General features: G+C 52.1%; 2 protein-coding genes across 3 annotated transcripts in view; both read right to left on the bottom strand.

The window, feature by feature from the left end:
- The window catches only part of MX1 (MX dynamin like GTPase 1), a 28,291-nt gene extending 13,442 nt beyond the window's left edge, over positions 1-14,849 (bottom strand). The window contains exons 1-8 of one of the 2 annotated variants that reach the window (XM_042956045.1): positions 14,801-14,849; positions 11,459-11,538; positions 10,206-10,320; positions 5,501-5,693; positions 4,292-4,429; positions 2,284-2,438; positions 1,528-1,666; positions 753-951 (exon numbers count right to left, since the gene is read on the bottom strand). In XM_042956045.1, coding sequence (XP_042811979.1) covers positions 753-951; positions 1,528-1,666; positions 2,284-2,438; positions 4,292-4,429; positions 5,501-5,693; positions 10,206-10,304 — 923 coding nt within the window. In that variant the 5' untranslated portion in view covers positions 10,305-10,320; positions 11,459-11,538; positions 14,801-14,849. The remainder of the gene's footprint in view (positions 1-752; positions 952-1,527; positions 1,667-2,283; positions 2,439-4,291; positions 4,430-5,500; positions 5,694-10,205; positions 10,321-11,458; positions 11,539-14,800) is intronic. The other variant, XM_042956044.1, reaches the window with a different exon arrangement.
- Positions 14,778-23,919, bottom strand: part of LOC122198361 (interferon-induced GTP-binding protein Mx2-like) — a 33,896-nt gene continuing 24,754 nt past the window's right edge. Inside the window, 4 exon segments of the mRNA XM_042902974.1 lie at positions 14,778-14,920; positions 17,973-18,047; positions 19,353-19,549; positions 22,968-23,042. Of these exon segments, the coding sequence (XP_042758908.1) occupies positions 14,778-14,920; positions 17,973-18,047; positions 19,353-19,549; positions 22,968-23,042 (490 nt within the window).

Here is a 23,919-nt window from a genome sequence, read left to right on the forward strand (position 1 = left end):
TCTTCACGTAGGTAATATGCACATAAGTCTACGTAATGCATGTCAGCATAGGATTTCACAAAAATACCCCGACACGTACCTACGTAGGTGTATGGATGACATTGAACTATGGGACACACCCTTCCCCAAGACAAGAACCTAAACCATGGGCTGCTTGGAGGAAGGAAGGCCTATCCTCGCTGTATCCAAATCTGCGTTCGCCGAGTTATTATAGATTCTTTATAGTTTAAAGAACTTTTTAGGATAAAGGGCATGCCTGTTTGTGAAAGTACACTCACAGCTAGGCTCTGGTCTCCACATCTGTCAATTTTTAAAAATTGTGGTAAAAGGTACATAACATAAAATTTACAATTTCCCCCAGTGCCCCTGACTGATAAACTGATGTGGCCCGCGATCGGAAAGGCCACATTTATCATATAGGAAATGTATGTCTCTGGGTCAATTTCTGAGCTTTCTAATTATTTTTCTATTCTGAGGTATTTATGTTTTCTTCCGGTATTTGTGTTTCTATTTAATTTATTTTCAATTATCGTAGCCAGTTCCCTCCCCATCTGGCCGTGGACGTCTATTTCCTGCTGTACTTTGTCAGTTCCTCTTTTGTTCTCCTGGGCAAATCCCACGGGCATTGTCAAGGTATAGACACACTCACACACCCACTGCGAACGTCTGCTTTTGGGCGGCAGCCATGTTCCCCAGGAGAAATGGAGGGCCTACGTTTTGGTTTGCCCTTTGCGGAAACACGGCCCGGGTACCTGAAATGTGGGTGGTCCTCAAAGAAGACTCTCTCTTTCTCCAGAGCTTCGGCCAGGCTCAGCTGGTCCTGGATGTCCTGCTGGCCCCGGCACTTGACGACCATGTAGCCCTTCTTCAGGTGGCAGACGAGGTTTTGTGCCACGTCGACCACCTTGTCCTCGGTGCCTCTGTCCACCAGGTCAGGCTTTGTCAAGATGCCTGCAAGCCGGAGCCTTTCCATCAGAGAACGCTCACAGTTTCCTCTCAGCCTTGCTCGTGGGGACACGACGGCACCCCCAGCCCCCAAGTCCACGGTTTGAGGCGGAGCCCCTGGCCAGTGACAGAACTACAGCTCAGGCCCCAGGAAGATGGCAGGCCCCTCCAGGCAGCTGTGGGGGGCTTGCTTCACCCAGGGCTTGGCCCTCATGCCAGAGAGACAGCAGCCTGTGACGGCCATTAAATTTCCCTTCTACCCAGTCGAAGAGTTCATGCTCTATTGCGATGACTCTCCACCTCCCCAGTGAGGCACACTGGGCTGTCAGCCCAGAGCCCGACGCAGGGCTCGAACCCACGGACCGCGAGATCGTGACCTGAGCCCAAGTCGGACGCTCAACCGACTGAGCCGCCCAGGCGCCCCACTAGCATTTCTAAACATTCTCCAGTTACTTCTGGTGCAGATGGGGCTTGGCCCACGCTTGGGGAAACACGGGTCCGGCCGAGACCAGAGGCATCATTTGCTGAGCCCACGGCCAAGTAAAGCCCTCCTATGGTTTCTAGGTTCTTCCCTCTTCTTACCTATGGTCCTGTCTCCATCGGGGTCCACCTCCTGAGCCATGCTCAGGGCCTCTGTGGTGGCGATGTCCACATTGCAAGGGACCACCACCAGGTTGATTGTCTCCTGCTTAACGATGTACTTCCTGATGAGTTGCTTGGTCTGTGAGAAAATGAAGGCGTATGAGGGCAGGGACAGGTCCCGACCTTGCCCTTGCGTTGGGACCTCCACGTCCCAGGGGTATCTCCCCGAAAGAAACAAGCCTGCAGCATTTCTCAAGCCAGAGTTACAAGAAACCAAGTCTCCCGTGGCAGAAATGGAGCTCTGGGGTCTGGGGAAAACCGCCAGACCTTAGCTCATTAACTATCTCCCAGGATTCCACAGAGGACAACCACAGGGAAAGAGAAGATGCCACCAAGTGCATGACGGTGCCCTAGATCTTAATCTCTTGGGTAACATTTGCCAACATGAAAATGCCATCATATCTGTTGCTAATGCTTTCTCTCCCCACATAAAACCCCTTCCTGTACACGCCAGCTTAGATACGCCACAAAATGTAACTCTAACCAAAAACGGGTCCCCGTATAAAACCGAAACACCGTAAAATGGATTTCCAGTTCTGCCTCCTTGCCTCGCGCTCCCCAGAACATCTCCATCTGACTTGGTGGAGGCCACGGAGCCCACCCTTCACGCCTCCTGAGAGCTACCCTCCCAACTCAGCCCGGAACTCGCTGGTGTCCAGGGCACGGCCCCGGTCCCCCCCCAGACCGAGGTTGTACCTGGCGTCCGATGTCGGCCGGCTGATTGCCCACAGCCACCCTGGTGATGCCGGGGAGGTCTATCAGGGTCAGATCCGGGACGTGAGGGGAGCTGACCTCCAGGTTGATTAGCTCATGACTGATCCCCAGTCCTTCCCCAGCGATGGCATTCTGGGCTAGGGAAGGGGGAAACGAGAAAACCTGAAGAGAGCATACAGTACAAGCATCTCCCTATAGCAAATCCTCCGAAAGCACCTTCTACCTGCCGTGCTTGGATAAGGCATATCTGGAGCAGATTCACTTTTCCGGGGCTAAAAGGAAACTCAAAGGACAATTCAGGGTTCTCCCTGCCAGTGGCCAGAACTGTTTGTGGAGAGAGCAAGAGAAACGTCTCTAAAGGTGCACCTGCACCAGGCCAGAGCGGGGCCGACCTGAGCTCTTCCTGGCATGGCGCCTAAATCCTTCCCCTGACGTCACTAGGAGATTAACAACAAAGCAAAATGAAAGCAAATAAAAACACATGGGCACGCTGGGACAGGATTTGGGAAATGATGGAGGGGAACGTGCTAGTTTTGAGCAAAACGAGCCCTGGCATTGTCATCCTAGCAAGGGACCTCATTTGGCTCCTGCCTCCTTAACGATGACAATTTCAAGATCTAAATTTATTTATCGGTATTCCCTTCCATCACTGCACGCACGCTCCTCTCCAGGGTGACCTTCTCCCAACCGGAGAGTCTGTCCCTCGACCTCGGGCTTGCTCATGGCTGACAGGACATCACAGAATGGACTCCAGTAGAGATCGAGACCTTGCGCCTGGGGGATCCTCCTCCCTTCCTGCCAGGAACCCGTACGCCACCACGCAAAAAGCTAAGCCTGGCCTCCTGGAGGAGGATGGCCACCGCATGGGGAGAACGCCTGGTCTTTCCAGCCCAGGGCCTGGGTATGTGACCGAGGCCATCCTCGACGGTTGGCCCCAGCCAAGCCAGCTGGAGGGAAAGAACTGCCCGGCTGATCACCGAATCGCGAGAAACCAATGCTTCCAAGCCACTGGGCTTTGAGATAGCGTCGTTACACAGGAAGGGCGAGAGGTACACACAGCGGTTTTGAGCGTTCTGCCCCTGGAGCCAATCTAAGCCCAACAATCACACAATGACGTTCTGACTGTAAAAGCATCCTTCAACTTTTGTAAAACAGTCTATAAATGCGACTTAGTGCTTCTATCTTCTTTTTTTAATACAATTTATTGTCAGATTGGTTTCCATGCAACACCCGGTACCCATCCCAAGTGGCTGCTACCTTCTTAAGAGCCAAGCTCATTCTTTGCCACTTCTGCTCCCCAAATGACTGAGACTAGGCCGTGACACACTAGGAAGAAGCGAAGGTCCACGTGGCAGAGATTATCTATCCGCCTTGCTCACTCTCAGACGCAGCCAACCCTGCCACCACTTGTCCTTATGTCCTCCGCGTGTTATCTCTCCTTTCGGATGCTTCATGGGGACAGGGTGATCTCTGTCTCTGTGGCTGGCATTCACTGAGACGCACTGTAGGTCAACCCGAGCTGGGATTGTGCAAACACATGCAGAGAAAAAGGCCTATGAAATGCTTCCAGAGAGGGTTCGGGGATGGTCCAGGATGCCTTTCATGAGGCTAACGGGGAAAGGGGTTCCCTGGCCCCACACTCAATTCTTCTTCCATCAGATCTGTGGAGTGGGGAAGCCTTTGAATAAGGGACAGATACTCCTTGTTTAAATTTTAAAGTCCACATTACTCTCTGATGCTTGTTTACATACTAAGCAAGTAATTGCTGAGGTCAGATTCTGTCCAAAGCGCTGGTCTTACTGAGGGTAAAAGAAGAGAAGACACAAGGGAGCCGGGGCCTGATGCAGATGAGGGCCGGAGGGAGGCCCCCAGGAGAACAGGACAGGCCCAGAAGGGGAAGAGGGGGACAGTGACAGATGGACCCCTTCCTCCCTCACCCAGGTGGCCAGATGTCCAAACAGGTGATGGCGAACAAATGTGGGGCACTTACCTGTATTGATTGCCTCCTCCACCTCCGAAGGGTCTGAAATCTCCGTCTCGAAGTCCTGGTAGCTGACTTTGCCTCTCCATTCATCCTCATTCATGAGCTTCTTCAGCTTCAGCACCAGAGGACACCTTGTGACAATACCTGGAGGCCACGTCCGCATCAGTCCTGCACTCTGCTGTCAAGAGTCCTAGACGGTGGCCTGAGGTCAATGCTGCGCAAACTTTTCTATAATCATCTGGGCAGGCTGCTAAAAGCGCCTGGTCCCGTTGTGCGACACTCGGATACATTAGGTCTGGGGTGGCCTTAGAAATGTGCATTTTGAGTATGCATTCCAGGTAATTTTTTGCTCACTAATGCTTGAGAGCCACCACTTTCGGCTTCTCGCTTGAACTCACTGTTTTACCATCAGCTCGGGTGGCGCACTCTCGTAGGAAACCCCCAAACTCTGATAAATGTCCTCCGCTATCCCCCAGGATACACCCATACCATCAGGAACACATACTGCCCTCACCAGGCCCCCTGACCACGTCCCCCTGCCGTAAACTTCCAGACCCCACCCTCTCCTACATCTGACCTGTATTTCAAGGCCCATCTCAGGTCTGCCCTCTCTCCCCTGGAGCCCCACCGATCCCTTGACCTTGGCACTCAAATAGCACCACTAATCAGAGCACCAATCTTTACCTCCCATTTGGAAGGTCACCTCTTGAGAAGGGGCTCAGGAAAGACACCCACATGCACGTGGTTCTGGGCTGGGGGTGCAAGTACATATACTCAGACCTGCCATAATGCACAGGTTATACACAACCCACACAAAAATGTGCAACAAGAGGGTGCCATGAACTGACTCACGTCCCCCTCCCAATTCATGTGTTAGAGCCTCAGCCCTCAGTGTGACCACTGGGGCCACTCCTTAAAGGGGTAATTAAGGGTAAATGAGGTCAGAAGAGTGGGGCCCAAGGTGACTGGCATCCATACAAAAAAGGGAAGAGACACCAGACGTGTGTGTGCACAGAGAAAAGGCCATCTGAGGACACAAGGAGATGGTCATCTGCACAAGGAGAAAGGCCTCGGGAGAAACCAACCATGCCAACACCTTGGTCTTGGACTTCCAGCCCCCAGAACTGTGAGAAATAAGTCTCTGTTTCAGCCACCCAGTCTGTGGCATTTTGTTATGGCTGCCTGAACTGATTAAAACAGAGAGCAAGTTCTTACCGCTGCCTCTGGGAAGGGCGACCCCTGACAGGGCCTCCAGCACTGAGCTCTTGCCCGAGCTCTGGTCTCCGATGACAGCAATGGCAGGCAGGGCCAGGTCCTGCTCCACGCCCAGGGCACGAAGGGAGTCGATGAGGTCAATGCAGGGGCGCACTTTCTCCTCATACTGGCTACATAGGCTCTTCTCGAGTCCCTGAAGAAAGCAGAATCAAAGAATTCTGTCATGGCCTGCGGGTCATGTTCCATCAGAGACAGACAACTTCAATCAACCTATCACAATAGGTGAGAAGAGATCCCAAAAGAGAGTGGGAAAGGAACACAAAGAACTATTTAAAGAAATGATAGGTAAAAATTCCCCACACTTGAAAACAATTAACTCAAAGAACCAAGAAGCTCAATGAACCCCAAACATAAGGTACATAAACTACATCAAGGCAGATTATAGTCAAATAGCTCAAAACCCGCGACAGAGAGAAAATGTTTCAAGCAGCTGGAGAACACGTTCCACATTGAGGAGCAAAGATGAAATTTATAGCAGATTTCTCATCAGAAACAATACAAATAAGAAGATAGTGGAATAGCCTTTTTAAAATACTGGAGGGAAAAAAAAATCCATCATCCTAGAATTCTATACCTCGCCAAAATACCTTTTTTAAAAATGAAGGCAAATGTGGGGCGCCTGGGTGGCGCAGTCGGTTAAGCGTCCGACTTCAGCCAGGTCACGATCTCGCGGTCCGTGAGTTCGAGCCCCGCGTCAGGCTCTGGGCTGATGGCTCGGAGCCTGGAGCCTGTTTCCGATTCTGTGTCTCCCTCTCTCTCTGCCCCTCCCCCGTTCATGCTCTGTCTCTCTCTGTCCCAAAAATAAATAAAAAACGTTGAAAAAAAAAATAAAAATAAAAATGAAGGCAAATGAAGTTTTTTTCAGACATAAAAAAGTGAATGAATTCATCACCAGCATTGGTACTACAAGAAATGTTAAGGAAGTCCTTCTGCCAGAAGGAAAATGATTCTGAATGAAAATCTGAATCCACACAAAGGAATCTACACCAGAAATGGTAACTACTACATTTTTTAGAAGTAACTTACATATCCTTAAAAGATATATGACTGAACAAAAATAACAATACATTGTGGGGCTTATAAGTCAAATTAAAATTCATGACAAAATCAACATGAAGGCTAGGAGGAGACAAATGGAAGCATACAATTGTAAGGTTCTTATTTAAATATTAAGTTATAGGGGTGCCTGGGTGGCTCAGTCAGTTAAGCGTCCGACTTCGGCTCAGGTCACGATCTCACAGTCTGTGAGTTCGAGCCCCGCGTTGGGCTCTGTCCTGACAGCTCAGAGCCTGGAGCCTACTTCGGATTCTGTGTCTCCCTCTCTCTCTGCCCCTCCCCTGCTCATGCTCTGTCTCTCTCTGTCTCAAAAATAAATTAAAAAAACATTAAAAAAATTTTAAATATTAAGTTATTTACTATCACTTCAAGTTAGACTTGACAAGTTAAATATGTAAAATATAAACCCTAAAATAGGCACATTTAGTAAATCAACAAAGGAAATAAAATAGAATCATCAAAAATGTAGTTGATTAATTCAAAAGAAGGTAGAAAAAGAGGAAAGGGGAAATAAAGGACAGGGAAAATAGAAAATAAATAGCAAAATGATCTTCTCAAACTTCATTAACAATCACAATAAATATAAACGGTCTAAAACATTTTTAGAACAAACTGACTTTGAAAAAGAAGAACAAAGTTGGAGGGCTAACATTACTGATTTCAATATTTATTAAAAAGCTGCAGTAAGCAAAGCAATGTGATACTGGTATAAAATTGAGAAAGAGATCAAAGGAACAGAATATATGTTCCGAAAATAAACTGACATTATGTATGGACAACTGATTTTGACAAAAGTGCAAGGGCAATGCAGTGGAAGGATAAAGCTTTTCAACAAATGGTGCTGGAACAACTGGGCATATATATACCCCCCCAAAATAACCTTGTATCTATATTTCACACCATACTAAAAAAATAACTCACAACAGATCATAGACCTAAATGCAAAATCTAACACTACAGAACTTCTAGAAGAAAACAGGAGAAAAATCTTTATGGCTGTGAGTTAGGCAATGTTTTCTTAGATATGGTCCCCAAAGCACAGTTCATAAAAGAACCAACTGATAAATTGGACTTCATCAACATTGAAAACGTCTGGTCTCTAAAAAAGACTAAGAGAAGGAAAACAAGCCACCATCTGGGAGAAAATATTCACAAAACATATATTTGACAAAGGATTTGTACCCAGCATACATAAAGAACTGCCAAGAAATTCCTTGACAATAAGAAAACAAACAACATGATTAAGAAGAGACTATGAGAATATGCTTTATAATATACATAAGTTTTACTAGGTAGTTCCTTTATCTTGTGGTGAGAAGCTATTTATATTTTCTGCCAGGTCAGCTTTTGTTGTTGGGGTCTGTCCTATGCATTGCAGGAGATTCAGCAGAATCCCTGGCCTCTATTCATTATTTACTCTGAGTTGTGACCATCAAAATGTCTCCAGACATTGCCACATGTTCCAAGGGGCAAAAGTGCCTCTGGTTGAGAACCACTGCCTTACAAAGTACATGAGTACAAGAGTTTGTATACAGGCAATGCTGGCAGATTTCTGCAGGGGTGGGGGTGGGGGGTCCACACTGACAAGGGCCTCCTTGACCAAATGCTAGCAAGCCCTCTTTGACCACCTTGAGCCCTCTTCTCCACTTGGCTTCTCCTGGGCTGCTGAGCCCAGACTTAGCAAAGAATCCTTCTTAGCAAAGAATCCCCTCACCTTTAAAAGCTAATCAAGCTCTTTCTCCCGGTCCCCTTGATGATAACCTGTTCTTAGTCATTCTTTCTCCTCTCCCTCACCCTTCCTGCTGGCTGTAAATCCCCACCTGTCCACCCGTACCACCTTGACCTCAGTCTCTCTCCCTTATGGCATTAGGCTGGAATAAAATCCTCTTGGCCATTTTTTTTTAACAAGCGTCTGCTGCCAGTTTTTTCTATAACAAACTTCAGAAAGGTGTGGAGCACAGCTCCACAGGGAAAGCCCTATGGTACCAGAAACCTGGGTACACCTTCGTACCCACCAGCCTCCATCTCAGCCTTCCTCATGGGTTCTTCTTTGTTTTCATTTCTTTATATCACCTATTCCCAAGAGTTTATAAAACATGAATAATAGTACCAACCACCTGAATTAAGAAAACACATAACCCCAGCCCATTAGACACTCCACGCACCCTTCCCCATCACCTTCCTGCTGTTACCCCTTCTCCCCACCGAGGGTCTCTCCATCCTGAGGCTCGTGAGAACCACGTTCTTGTTCTTCTTCGCGGTTTTACCACCTACCCATCTTTCCCTAAGCAATACATTGCTTCTTGTTGCCTGAATTGGAACTTTGTATAAGTGGGGCCATACCATACATTTCTTCTATGACTCAAATTCTTTGTTTTGCCACTGTTTTTTAGATCTTGATGCTTTGATGCCCACTTCCAAGCAGAATTCTGCTGCATGAGCGTACCGCTATTGACACATTTGTCCACGGCTCACAGGCCCTTGTGTTGATTCTGGGTTTTGTTATCATAAACAACGCCATTATGAACATGGCTCTCAGAGGGCACCTGCAAGTTTGCATAGTGGTTTAGCACAAATAGAATCGCCTGGAAGCACTATTCGAACACAGATGTGGGCCCTACCCCTGGAGTTCCTAGTTCGTCAAGTCTGGGGGGAGGTGGATGTGTGGGCTAATCATGTACAGGTCAAACTTCCCAGGCCTTGCTGAGGATGCTGGTCTGGGGACCACACGCTGAAAACCAAGGTCTGTACCTAGAAATGGAATTTCTGGATTATAAGACAGCACCGTTCAGCATGACTGGAAAAGGCCAAGCTGCAGCCAAGCAGGTGGGTGTGAACGGGTATGAGTTCTTACTGCCCCATACACTGCCGGTTACAGTCAGGCAAGAAACACAGTTATATTGGGGACCTTCTTATTTTTCCGTGTGCTTCAATGTGGCTTTTAGTATTGTTTAATATTGTTTAGCATTTATTATGAAAATGGAGTCAACGTGAAAGAGGCTGATGATCCACGACTTTAAGACACACGACAGCAGTAAAGGGACCTCTCTCTCAACAGTCACAGAAGGCAAATTCTGTTATCATTCCCATGTTAGAGATGGAGAACCCAACTTGTACACCAGGGAGGAAGAGCCATCTTAGAAACAAGATCACACAGCTGGAAGTGTTTGCATTGGGATAAAATTCAGATCAGACCGATTTCAGAGGCCAAGTTTGGTTCCCATCAAAAATACGTTCTGGATTCTGGGGAAAAAACAAGGCCGCATGGCTTGACGGTGAGGGAATGGAACCATGTGTTGGGTGTGGGATAGCACGGTGGCCCTTGGGCCCAGAGCGAGGCCAGTTCCTACAGGAGCCGGACAACATCCCGCCCGGCTTCCCAGGCTGAAACTGCACCCCAACCAACCAGTGTCAGCTATGGCGAAACATCTACACTACACTTGGTGGCCAGATGGGCCCCAGAGGGACGAGTAGGGGATCACATCAGCAACCGCGGCAGGAGAGATCAAGAAGCAGGCGTCCCGGGTCAGGAGCATCGCCGTCTACAAGGACAGCCCTCAAACACGGCTATTTTCAGGCGGCAACTTACCATTTCCTGATTTTTCTCTGCCTTATCCGCAAGTCCATTTAGTAACAGATGATCGGATACAGGATCTGAGTCAGTCATCTTTCCTTTAGAATTAACCATCTCCGCCCTTTATCAGCTTAAAATCAAGCACATCGGGATTAACACAATTCAGAAGCCAGGTTCATTCAGTCACAGAATCACCAGTAGATACACTGGGCACACTGTGGCCTCCTTAACTCTTTAGGGACTGAAACGAAACAACAAGGAGCCAAATGATGGATGGAGGCAGCTTAGCCGTCTTCAGGAATGGGCTCCCAGACCGCAAAAGAGTCTTTAAAACTAGGTGTTTCCTATTACAATTTTAGGTTGAACGGCAAAAGTTTTTTCACCATCAATTGGAACAGTGGCAAAGAACGAAATTTCCGCGAATTTTTAAAATTCGCATGTAAAAGGAAACTTATTATAGAACCATTCCCAATGTTGCTGTGGGAATCTCAATATAATGGAAATTTGATACCCAAGCTTATAGTTGAAAAAAAAAAAATGCCTGAACTTTAAGTTCTTTTACTCTGTTCGTTTTGCTCCTGGCTTCATATTTTTATTCCATTTCCCCCCATACGAGTGTATCTTAATGACCTTCACTTTTTTCTATTTTTTCCAGTTTCATGGGTTTGATGGATCGACATCCATCACCGTGTACGTTCGAGGCGTACAGCATGAAGGTCTGAGGTACACATTTTGTGAAATGATCACCACGATGGCTTTGGCTAACATCCAGCTTTTCATATAGATATGATATCATTTTATTTTGAAAGAAGCTAATCGTCCACTTCACCATACTTGTCTGTATCCCTCCAGATCCGTACATATATGTCTGAAATTCATTTTTCAGAATTTCTGGGGGCGCCTGGGTGGCTCAGTCGGTTGAGCATCTGACTTCGGCTCAGGTCATGATCTCGCGGTCCGTGAGTTCGAGCCCTGCGTCGGGCTCTGTGCTGACAGCTCAGAGCCTGGAGCCTGTTTCGGATTCTGTGTCTCCCTCTCTCTCTGCCCCTCCCCCGCTCATGCTCTCTCTCTCTCTCTCTCTCTCTCTCTCTCTGTCAAAAATAAACATAAAAACATTTTTTTAATAAAGTAAAATAAAATAAAAAAATTTCTGGGACCCCATACCTCTAAATAGTAAATTTTACACATCTAATCATCTTGGGTAAAAGTGAGCGGGAATTTTTCTATGACTTGAAACAAATTATGAGAAATGTAAACCGCCTACTTACCTCCAACACACCTTCCTTTTCCCTTGACGATGCAACGTTGACTTGTTGGATAGAAACACGGAGCTCTTCTCCCACGCCTCCTTGAAATCACACAAAACTTACAAATTAGGCCAAAACCCAGGTGAATGTATGTGACGACTCATCAAGGTAAGGTCCCATTGTTAAGAACGATGCACAGAGGCCTCACGATGAAGCGAGTTCATGGTTCTCAGAACCCTTTTGGTAAATCTTGAGTATTTTAGTTCTAAGAGAGACCGATAAGGCACAGAGCCTTACTGTTAATTTACTGCCTGAATCAACGATATTTTCTGATGTTCTCTGTGCTTCTTTTCCAAGACCCTCCCCCAAGAGCTACGCGATCTTCCTTTAATATTGGGGCAGTTGAAAGGGACAGGTTAAAAAAAAAAAAAAAGGGAGGTGCGCTTGGGTGGCTCAGTCAGTGAAGTGTCCGACTTTGGCTCAGGTCACGATCTCTCGGTCTGTGGGTTTGAGCCCCATGTCAGGCTCTGTGCTGACAGCTCAGAGCCTGGAGTCTGCTTCACATGCTGTGTCTCCCCTCTCTCTGCCCCCTTCCCCACTTGCGCTCTGTCTCTCTCTGTTTCTTAAAAATAAATAAATGTTAAAAAAAACTAAAAAGAAAAAAAGGGGAGAAATGTATTCCTTTTATCGTAAAGTGGGAGAAAGGTGATTTGGAAAGGCAATCAATTAGAAAGAGTATGACAATCTGGAAATGTATTTCCTAACCTCCCCCCGACCAACCATGCCTTCGGAGATGCTTTGTGCGCTCAGGGAGTCCCAGACTGGGGCCCCACATTGAAGACCACAGCTGCCTCAGTTGGCCTTAGTGCACCCAGTCAGGTGGCATCATTGGTCCCCAGGTCCTACAGCCCCATGACCACGGGTCCAAATTCCGTCAACACAGGATTGTGTGAATACATTCCCCTCCTCTGTTTGCTTCATATAATGACATTCCTTGGACACAAAATCTTATCTGTGCATCTTAAATGTTTGTACCTTTCATAGATGATCTTTGAAGATCAGTTTGGAGTTCAGGGGCAGGACAATCTCAGGAAGTAAAGCCCGTTTCTTACTTATCAGTTACACTCGGCACCCGGCCGTCAAACCGAACCGAATGCAGTTGCCAGTTGTGGCCATGGTGGAGTCACGCTCTCAGCCCGCGTCTGCTCCTAAAACGTCTAACCCACACTGTGTGTTTAAGACAAGACTGTGGGCTGCTCTCCGAGGTAGGCACATCACCCGGAACCCCTCTCCGCTTTCACCTTCCTCCCCCCACCCCTGCCAGCGGTCAGGATGGGCTCTTCCCTCACTGCCAAGGTTGGGGCAGGGGATAGAGAAACTGCCCAGGGCGGGTCTGTGGACACTCAGGCCCCCCCTGTTCTCGGACGAGGCTGTCTGGCTGCCCCTGCACTTTGGATTTCAGAGGGTGGCTTCCAGACCCGGACACTATCCACCAGCGGCATCCCTGGAGAGTCTCTGCAGCAGAGGGTGGGGGCACCATCCAAGGGCGGTCCCGTGGGTCGCTATCCTTGTGGGAAAGCTTCCTCCAGCCCAGACCTCACAGAGGTCTCCCAACCCCTGATAAGAACCACCCACCTGTTGCGTCCTGCTGAACCCCTGACCCGGGCAGTCTGCCACTTGCCCAACACAATTGAGTCCAGTTTTTAAAATAATCCTCGTAGGACTTACACTCACGTTTTCTCTTGGGAGTCTTCTGCCTTGCAAAAACCCACTGACATTTAAATTTTTATGGTGGAAGGGGAGAACATTGTGCTCTTTAGACCTAATGCTCTCTACCAAACCACCCGGAGGGAGCTCAGTACCGGGAGGTGGGGAGAGGGAAGCCAAGAAGGAAATGGAGGGGCAGGGGGCATCCTGTCCACATGACAGGGGTTCCCGGCCAGCAGCTCTGTTCCAAAGTGGGAAAATGACACGGCTAGACATTCGAGGAGCCGTTTGGGACTGACCGCTAGGGGTTAGCATCACTTGAGCCTGCTTCTGACAACCACCTGATTTAAATTTGACCAAATGATTCCAAGAGCCCCCACATGCACAGCTCGGGCGGTCACGCGGGGTGGAGTGCAGGTGTCTCCGAGCCTGGCTCCCTCCGTCAGCCCCCAGGACGGTCTTAACTCCCTCAAAACTAGCCTGTCCCCTGCTCAGTCCCACCCCGCTGCGCTAGCAGCTGAGAAGCGGGTCCCTGGGCAGCCCCCCATTCCCTGGGTCGGGGGGGGGGGGGGTACGTTGGGCGGGGCACTTCCCCAGATGCCGGGCCCCTCCCTCCTTGCCCCTCCTTCCTACCCGGCTGCTCGTCCACTCAGGACGCCCCCTAGCGGGGACCCTCCACCCTAACCTCCCTGAATTCTGCAGGATAGTGCAGACCCCCCTGGTCTGCGCACTCCCACTGTGGACTTGTCTGGTTTTCACTCCCCAGCAATGTGAAAACCAATAAAATTACTAAAGTAGTGGGGAGGCCAGAAGGCGGAGGCTGTACCATTTCTCCTCAATCATAGGAAGAATTGTCAGTAACAGACCCCGACCGGAGACAATCATCAATTATAGCCCCCCCCCACACACACACACAGGGACAGGTGGGTACGTCATCTCCTACGGGAAACCGCCACCCCTGCCACTCAGCCGCCAAGAACCTGCCATCGCCATGACCTCTTGCATTTCTCCAGTAGACTAGGTTCAAAACAACCCTCCCCAAGCCCCTTCCAGAAAGCACTGTTCCTGTCCTTTGTTGGACTTGCCTATGGTTTTGCCATGGCTTGCGCGTCCCGGATTCCAGATCGCTGCTATTCCTGAAGAAGCCCACGTTTGCTGATCAAAGAACACATTGTTTTATTTTTAAGGTCGATAGCAGGAAATATAAACTGATACAAGCCATGAGCCACCTTCCGGGTGGGCTTGGAGGGCGCCCAGCACTGAATGTGAAACTTTCTCAGTGCACACCCCTGGGAGACCCCCTTGGGAGACTGGCCCCCTGGGAGACCCCCTTGGTCCCCCTGCCCTCCACGGGCCCACCTCCTCAAGCAGAAAAGTCCTCGAGGTGCGGGGGGGGGGGGGGGGGCTGTTTCTGATAAGTCATCCAGGAGTCTTAGCAGCCTGTTGGTCAGAAGCAGAATCAAGCGGGCTCTGAGCCCAGCCAGTATTTCCATCATCATCGTCACTGTCACCGTCACCATCACCATCATCACCGTCCTCACTATGACCAGCTTCTGCTCCCCCATGCGTCCAGAGAGCTTGTCTCCGCACCCAGCCCTCCCACCCCAGCCCCCCAGCTTGCAAGAAGGTGCTGCTATCCAGGAACGCGACCCTCACCTGTCCCCGCGCAGCTGCCAGGGCCCCTAGCCGCCGCCGCCGCCGCCGCCGCCGCCGCCGCCGCCGCCTCCCGGCTTTTATGCAGCGCCCGCTCCGCCCCCTCGCTCTCGTCGCCCCCGCCTCCGAGGAGAAACGAAACTCAGGGGATGCGAGGGAGCTAGATCCGCCTGGTGCAGAAAGGAAACCGAACCCATCACCCCCCACCGCCTCTCCCCACTCCCCCCACCCCCGCCCGGTGCCTGTCGGCTGCCGCAACTCCTCCCGGGGCTCCGCGCGCCCAGCCCCATCCCAGGCCCGCGCGTTCGTGTCTCTGCAAGCTGGGAGGAAATGCAGATTCTGGGGCCCAGACCTGCTGACCCAGAAACTCAAGTGCAGGGCCCAGGAAGCCCCCCACCGCTCCGAGAGCAGTCTGAGAACCGCTGCCCTACTGGCCTTGAGCCATCCGGAGCAGAATGCAGCCTTGAACCTAGACACGCCCATTCCCTTAAGCCTGGTCTTCCTTCCCAACCCTCTGATAACTGGCACCCATAATTGGGCGTCTGAATTCCTGCTAGCGGTTCACAGGGATCATTCCGGCACCAGCAGGAATTCCCAAGCGCTCTGCCAATGGCCAACTTCCCCTTCCCCATGCAGACAGCTATTAACCGTAAAAATAAAGGTTATTTTACCACCAAAAGATGGGTTTATTTGGGAACAGTAGAGAATTGCAAATTGGGACAAGCAAGCTGTGGCAAAACCACACGCGAGTCATTTTACGGAGAAGTTGGAGGAAGTTGGGACGTTTTGGCTTTTTTTAATGTTTATTTCTTTACTTTAAGTTTATCTTGAGACAGAGAGAGGGAGAGCGCAGAGGAGGAGCAGAGAGGGGGAGAGAGAGAATCTGAAGCAGACTCTGCTGCTGTCAGCGCCCAAGTCCAACGTGGGGCTTGAATCATGAACCATGAGATCATAACCTGAGCTGAGATCGAGTGCTGATGCTCGACCCACTGAGACATCCAGGTGCCCGGGGAGGAGTTGTTTTGAACGAAAGACTGTTGGAGAAGAGCAGGCATTGGGGTGATGGCAGTTTCTCCTTGGCTGAGCTGCAGGGGCGGGGCTTTCCGGTAGGAGATGCGGGGCACACGTGTCTCCCCGCTAGGCGCCCTCCGCCAACTGATGGCTCTGTCCTCCGGGGAGTCTTCCGCTGGGTCTGTGATTGATGACTCTTCCTGTCATTGACCCGGAGTGATGCCCCCCCCCCCCCTCCTAACCTCCCCAGCTAGCAGCCAAGTCCACTTTCGTGAGTTTCCCTTTATTCATTTTCGCCGGACCCACACCATCTTCCTCCTCGTCCTCCTGGAGCCCTCTCTGGAGTTGGGCTCACCTGATTTCTCCAGGAGAGAAATGGGTGGAAAGTGGAGGCTGAGGTCAAGCAGCCTCCAGAGTGGCCCTCTGTAGATGGAGAGTGACATATCCTTTTGGAAGGGGCTGGCCACCTACCTCCATTCTCCTTAGCTCAGCTCAGAGTCCCGGACAACAAGCTCCCCAAAACTGTGATTAGGAAGGGTCGCCCCCACTCCGTCCAAAGACCCAGAACCCACCCCAGCTCCAAGTCCTGGGGTCGGCCAAACCTAGATGGAAACAAATTCAGTGTGGCTCACCCCGAGAAGGGGAGGAGGCCCCACAATACAACTCTCTGGCTGAAGTCCCCTTGTTCTGCAGGGTCCATTGCTGGGTCCCGGCAGCCCCATCCAGGGTGGCCTGCTGGGAGACACATACTCTCCCCGTAATTAGCGAGGAACGTTTGTCCAGCCACTCATCACCTCTGGGCCTCAGTGCCTTTCTCACTAGGAGGAAGAGTGACACCCTTTCCTGATGGGCTGTGAGCAGGATGGAGGAGGGAATGTGCCATCCGTACACGGAAGAGCGAGAGCAGCAAGGCAGAGACACAAGACTTCACTGCGAGGAAGGATGCGACTTTTTCAAACCACGGGAGGCTCTCCCCAGCCCCCCTTGTTGAGGAATAAAACCAGAAAGCGCCATGGGCGAAAGCGAAAACCAAGTGGAACCAGCCAACGCCAGGGCCAGGGCTAGGCGAAGGTGAGTGGCGTGTCTGGTGTGCCAAATGTAAGGAGGCGCTCGCGCGCTCGCTCTCGGTGGCACGAGCGGCTACTTACACTGGCGCCCGGACGCTCCAGGAGCCTCCCTCTCATGACTCCACTGACTCCTGGTCTGAGATGTTGGTACCTCGCTGTTTCTAATTGGCTCCTTATATGAACTTCCCTGAAGAGCCCAGGGGCTTATTAGGGGTGAAATTCGGAAATAATAAAATAATAACTCATGTGCACCGTGGAAGTATGTGCTACGTGTCAGCCTGTGAGAATAAGTCACCTTCACAACCATCCTATGAGAGGAGTACGGTTATCACTCCCATGTGACACATGAGAAGACAGAGACCAAGGAATTAGGCCACCGTTGGGTGCCCTAACTAGGAAGCAGCCAGGAAGTGGGAGAGCTAAGATCACAGTCTAAGGTTTCACTCCCTGCGCTCTAGAATCTTCCCCCACCATCCTAAAATCAGCAAGATCCAGCTCCTGTCCTCCAGAAGCTCACAGCCTTCCCCCTGAATTGCTGACGATTCCTTCTCTACCAAAGAAACACTGATTACATTCTCTGAAGTAAGTGTCAAACCCTGAGCCTTTGAGAATTAGCCTTCAGGATCAGCACCCTACTCAGACATCCCTAAACGCGGCCGGCAATTCTGGTGGCCTGTCCTTCCCCCTAGGCTCCCGGAGACATTCTCCTGCCCTGCCAAGTCCCAACTGTGATGTTCTCTGTCTATGCAGCTGCCCCTGGGAGCTCCTTTCAAGCCTGGGTCCTTCATCCCGGCTCGCCCTCAGCTCCTGGGGCTCCCACCATGGCACAGCTGGCCCTGCCCTCTTACTATTGTCTCCTGTGCACAAAAATAATCTGGCAAAAACACAGCATCCACAAGGGAGCATAGTAGTAGGCAAACAGTCACACTGACCCCACCCCCTGCTGCCAGCGCAGCCCAGGGTGCCCAGGGAGCTCCAGATCCCTCTGGTCCTTGTCCAGCCCTCTCTCCAGCTGCCAGCCTGGCCCCGGGCCCGCGGAGGAGAGCTGGTGCTCATGGAAAGCTGTGACAGAAAGCTTCCACGCCATCACCCCCTACCTCCAATCCAGTGCATGTCCTCGACTCCCTGCGGGGAGTGGACAGCACCCTGCTTAAATGCTGCGGGGTCGCCCACTGCAGGGGTGGGGTGGGTGGGGTAGTCCCAACTGCTCAGCTCGGCGTGCCAGACCTAGCCTCGCCTGGCTCAGCCCCACCCCCACTGCTTCTTGTAACACCTTGCTCACTACACAGAACTCCTTCGGCTCAGGGGTGCTCCTCCTCCTACCCCTCCCTGCACACTGGGCTGCTTTCCAGGTCACAGCCTCCGGCCATCCTTCCCCAGACCCGGCGGACTTGCTTCCCGGGTGCCCCCCTGTTCCCTCCCACCCGCACCCACCCACCTAGCATAGTGTCAGCACACAGCCTTGACCTCTGTGAACGCCCATTTCTGCCCCCAGGTTGTCCACAGGGCAGCTCCGGGCCCGAAGTGTGGCTGTTGTCCTTGGGACCTAGCAGAGTTCGTGGCACATAGCATTTCAACGGATGTTTCTAGAATGAACTAATAAACGAATGAATGGTGACTCTGAGAACCGGCTCTGATCTTGCAGACCCGGTCCTCAGACCACCTCTGGCGAATTACCCTGAGCATCTCCTCCCTGATCTTCCGTTTCCCAGTCAACTCAGGTTCAGTTTCAGTTTCTTTTCTCCTTCTTGGTTCCCAAAAAAGGAAGTGAAGAGGGAGACTCTAAGATTCCAGGAACTAGAAAGAGACAGAGAGAGAGGAGGGGGTGGGCGGTGCCGGAGGCGGAGGGGCGGTGCCAGGGGGGCGGAGCCGGAGGCGCGGTGCCTGGGGGGCGGAGCCGGAGTCGCGGTGCCGCAGGCGAAGGGGCGGAGTCTGAGGCGGAGGGGCGGTGCCGGAGGCGGAGGGGCGGTGCCAGGGGGGCGGAGCCGGAGGCGCGGTGCCGGAGGCGAAGGGGCGGAGTCTGAGGCGGAGGGGCGGTGCTGGAGGCGGAGGGGCGGTGCCAGGGGGGTGGAGCCGGAGGCGCGGTGCCTGGGGGGCGGAGCCGGAGGCGCGGTGCCGGAGGCGAAGGGGCGGGGTCTGAGGCGGAGGGGCGGTGCCGGAGGCGGAGGGGCGGTGCCAGGGGAGGAAAGCAGAGACCAGGAGGGAGCTGAAACCCAGGCGGTGAGGGCGGTGAGGGAGGTGGAGGGAACCGAGACGGAGGCGGGGCGGATGGGCGGACGGGCGAACGGGGTGGGACCGGTGGAGGCTCTCCGGCTGGGGTGCCTCTCGAAGGCCCAGCGCAGCCTGGACACGGTTCTGGCGGTGCCGGGGGAGGGAGATGGGGAGGGGACGGTGACGGTGACGGTGACGGAGAGGAGGTTGGGGTTGGGGCGGCGCACGTGAGGCGGCCTCCGAACCGCAGAGGTCGCCGCGCCCACCTCTGACGCCGTCCTTGCTCGGGGGCAGAGCAGTGCGCTCCCGCGCGGCGTCCCTTCTGTGCGGCCCGGAGCGCGGAGTCCAGGGTACGTGGTCCCTGGCCCCGTTTTTGTTTTCTCCTCCATAGACCCTTGCCATGGATCGGTGCTTCTCAAAGGAGGGCCCAGCAACACTGGCTTCACCTGGAAGCTTGTCAGACCTGCAGGGTCGAGGGCCACCTCAAGATCACTGAATCCATCTGAGTTTCAAGAGGGTTCTCCAGATGATTCGTTTGCAGTTAAAGCGTGAGAACCTGGAGCCTGCAAGGTTGCTATTTATTTGGTCCTTAAGGCCAGGGTCCGATTTTGCCTTCTCCGCGGCCCTCTCCGTGCCAGAGGAGATAGAAACTGAAAAGTCTGGCGAAGCTGAGCTGGTTGGTGGCCCTGGGCCCCGGCTTGGTGTCGTGTGGCCCACCCAGCCTGTAACCACGGGAAGGCTGGTGGCCTAGCCTTTTCCTGGGATACAGCCAGCTGTCTTCTCTGGCATTTGCCTGGTGATCAGCGCTCTGTGAAAGCTTATCTTTCAGATAAAGGAGGAAATAGCGCTGTGACCTGCCCTCCCAGGACCTTTCCCAGGGAGCTTATGGGAATTGGCACAACCACTGGAGAATTCCCCCTAATTCTCAAATTCCACCCCAGGCCGCCTCCTTCCTCCTCTGCCTGCAACCAGGCTCAGTGTTTCATAGTCTAGAAAGTGGGGTGCTTGCTTCGGTGGCCGGTATATGGTGTAGGAAATGGAGAGACCCCCAACACAATACCTTTGTTAAAAATGCCACCTTGTGGCTGTGGAGCATTCCCCGGATATTGACCTCCCGCCCCCCATAAGATAGCAAGCCAATTTCTTTACACACATGGTCTATAGAAAAAAATCAGTCAGCTAGGAAATGGGGGCTCAGAGAGGTGGGTTCTTGGCCCAAATCACACAGCTAGTGAGAAATGGAAATCCCTTTCCACGCTTTCATGAGCCATACTGTTCTTTCTGTTGTCACTGCAGTCACCCGCCAGCCATCACTCATTGCCTCAAAACAGCACCCGCCGTGTGCCAGGTGCCCCAGGTGCCATGATGGAAACAGGCGCGTGCATTGAAGAGTCGTTGCCACACTACCTGTCTTCACACTCGCTTGGGCAACCTTAAAAAAAAGTCATTCAATTCTATTTACAAAATGCCATCCTGATCCTGATAATCCTATAGACCGTCCATGTGGGTTGCCATGTTGTGGTAAAGTCCCAGCATGCGACGTGGCAGAGAACTGATGTCTTTGGCCAAAGGCCACCCAGGGCCTGAGGCCTGTCCACAGACAGGAGACTGAGCTTGGAGCCCGTATCAGTTTCCTGCAGCTGCTATAACAAATTGCCACAAACACAGTGGCTTACAAAAACAGAAACTCTCTTACAATTCTGAGGCCACAAGCCCAAGGCCAGTTTCACAGGGCTAAGGTCATGGTGTTGACGGGGTCATGCTCCCTCAAGAGACTCTGGACAGAATCCTTCTGCTCGCCTTGTCCAGCTTCGAGAGCTGTGTTCCTTGCTCTCTTTAGCTCGTGGCCCCTTCCTCCACCTCCAGAGCTGGCAGGGTGGTCCCTTCCGATCTGCTCCTTCTTTGCTTTGCCTCCCTCTCATGAGGACACCTGTGATGGTGTCTGGGGCCCACAGGGACAACCCAGGGTCACCTTCCAGTCTCAGTCTGTAGTGTGCCCAGACCTACAAAGACCCCTTTCTCCATTTAAAGAACCTGACACCAGAGGAAGGAGGGTGAAACTAAGAGAAAACAAGAGCCTTATCTGGGGTCTCAGAATGACACCTGTGAGAGCACCGATCCCAGAGTGACCAGAAAAAGTGTCCCGCTTGGGTAGGGAAAGCAAGGGGGGGTTTTATGAGAAAGAAGAAGAATCTCCTATTTAGATAAACCAGAGAAGAGAGAAAACCTGTTAATTCCGTGCTAACCAGCTGAGCAGTTTTCAATCACCGCCTAATCGATTCTTCTCTGCCTGCAACCAGGCTCAGTGTTTCATAGCCTAGAAAGTGGGGTGCTGTCAACACAAACTGTTCCTGGCCTGCATTAGTTAACTCTTTGCTCTTCCTAAAGTTCTATCAGCAGTTTTGTGATCGAAGGCCAGTCGTTCTACAGGATGTGATGAACGACTGCTTGTGAAACAATTACAGATGCTGGCCTGGTTTGAGAGCTCATTGGTTAGAAAGTGAAATGGAGCCTCATCATGGAGCCTCTCAGGGCAGAGAGTTTGTATGGGTCCACATCGCTATTGCCGGCACCAGGGATTAGAGCCTGGCTATTTGGGGGGCCGTTATGCAGCCCACCACAGAAGCTGGACCAGCTCCGTGAGACCTCCCCCCACCCACACACCCACACACACACACACACACACGCACAGCCAGAGGCACCTGCCAGGGCCCATGTGAAGACCCGAAGAAACCAAGAGAGGAAATTTCGGGGGTAAAACTTGGGATAATTTGTGAGGTGACAATAGATAACCCACACACCATGTCACTGAGCGTGACCAAAGGGGCATTGGAGGCCCTCCCCCCAACCAGGGGTAGAAACAAGATGGGGGAATCCGGATTTGTTTATCCCACCGGGTGATACCTCTTCATGAATACCCTTCGGCCTCATCACTGCGGCGCTGATGGAAGGGAACACCACCCCCCTCCCTGCCGCCCCTGTGAGGAGCATCAGGGGGGGTGTAAAGATGGGGTTGTGGATCCGTGCACCGTCAGCCCAGACTGGGGTTACAGCATGTGTCACCTGCCAGGGCAGTCCTGCAGCACCAGGGCCAGAGAAGGGAAAAGTCTGAGAGACGGACTATATTCACACGGCGGCCAGACCATCCGTAAAAACAGAGCTCTTGCAACAATCTGTTCTCTGCTGTAACCGGCCCCAGGGGCCAGCCTCCTGGAAGTCAGACTTGCAGAAGGCAGACCGTTTCCTACCCACGATCTCGAAAGTGAAGCAACAACCTCTAGAGCAACTCGCCCCGAGGTGACCAGGGTTTGCTGAATAACTGACAGCTTCCCTCAAATTGTGTCCCTATTTCTGATTTAGGACCCACCAGAGAAAGCCGGATATATATGCCTAACCAGCCACAGGGGACGTCTGCTTCTAGCTCGCTGCCCTCAGCCCCCACCCACGGCTCATACGGAGCCTTCTCCCTGCCTGTGAGGCTTTGCCCAAACCCCCGAGCGACGCTGGCTGACCTCCTGCTCCTCGTCGTCATCAGCTCTCGCTAAATACCTTTGCTCCTTCCCCCTTGGGTGGTCTTCCTCTATTTCCGCACTTGTTAGGAACAAAACGCCAGCCCACAGGCGCATTGCAGGAGGAAACGTACGTGTGTGCATATGTGTGCCTGTGTGTGTGAGTGAGTGAGTGACCCCGGGATAAGAAGGGAGAGCAGAGAACACGCCTGTTCCTTTACTCCCGTGTTTTGTGCAACGAAGGTCCCCCACAGATGTAGGGGCGGGTGTGGCAACAGGCAAAGCCAGTCTCCCCTGTTGGCTCAGCTGGACCACATTTCCCAGCCTGCCTTGCAGTCCTCTACACATCCTCTACACTCTCCCGTTCCTCACCTGCTGGTCAGATGCAGAGGGTCTGGTGGGGACTCGAGGGAGCCGGCGATGGTGGGGCCATGAGGTAGAAGGATGCTGGTGGCCCAGGGACAGTGTGGCTCAGAACCCTGCCAGCCGGCCTAGGACATCCGTGATGTGAGCGAGGGGCACGGCTGGGTCGTGGTAAGCTGCGGAGGTCTTGAGGTGCTTGTGGTCGCCGTGAGCTTATTCCGATGGGAACGTGGGCCCCGCACTCAGCCCCACGCTCCGACCTGCTGGGAAGCCAGGTGTGGTGGGCTACCTCTTCAGAAGCCACGTTCAAGGGCTAACCCCCGGAGCCTCTACGGACCTAGAGAGTACAGAAGAGAGGTGTTTGAGGAGCGGGAAGAGTCGCTGGATTTGGGGACAGGTAGCTCGTAGAAATGGTTTCACTTAATGTTCCTAAAATTCCCCTGAAATTAACTATTGCTTAGCGTGACGAAGAAAATAAAATTAGCCGTAATCCTCCAATCTAGAGATGACCACTGGTAGGAAGCTCGACATTTTTTTAAAACATGTATTTTTCTGTGCGCCTGGGGGGCTCAGACGGTTGAACCTCCAACTTGGGTTCAGGTCACGATCTCGCGGTTCGTGGGTTCAAGCCCCACGTCGGGCTCTGTGCTGACAGCTCAGAGCCTGGAGCCTGCTTCGGAGTCCGTGTCTCCCTCTCTCTGCCCCTCCCCTGCTCACCCTCTGTCTCTCTCAAAAATAAGTAAACATTAAAAAAAACATTTTTTTTTCCTTATAAAACTTCTCTTCAGGGCTTCACATAGCAATGGGAGCTCATCGCAGCCAGAGAAACAGGACAGATGACAATCAGTATCACGCCGGCTCGTTTCTCCTGGGGGTTGTAAACACGACCGTGGTCAACAGTGGGGAGCAGGTGGCACAGCCAGATTCCTCTGAGAGTGACCAGCTCAGGGACACCGTCTCA

Source organism: Panthera leo, chromosome C2 (assembly GCF_018350215.1).
Source record: "Panthera leo isolate Ple1 chromosome C2, P.leo_Ple1_pat1.1, whole genome shotgun sequence".
Classification (NCBI taxonomy): domain Eukaryota; kingdom Metazoa; phylum Chordata; class Mammalia; order Carnivora; family Felidae; genus Panthera; species Panthera leo.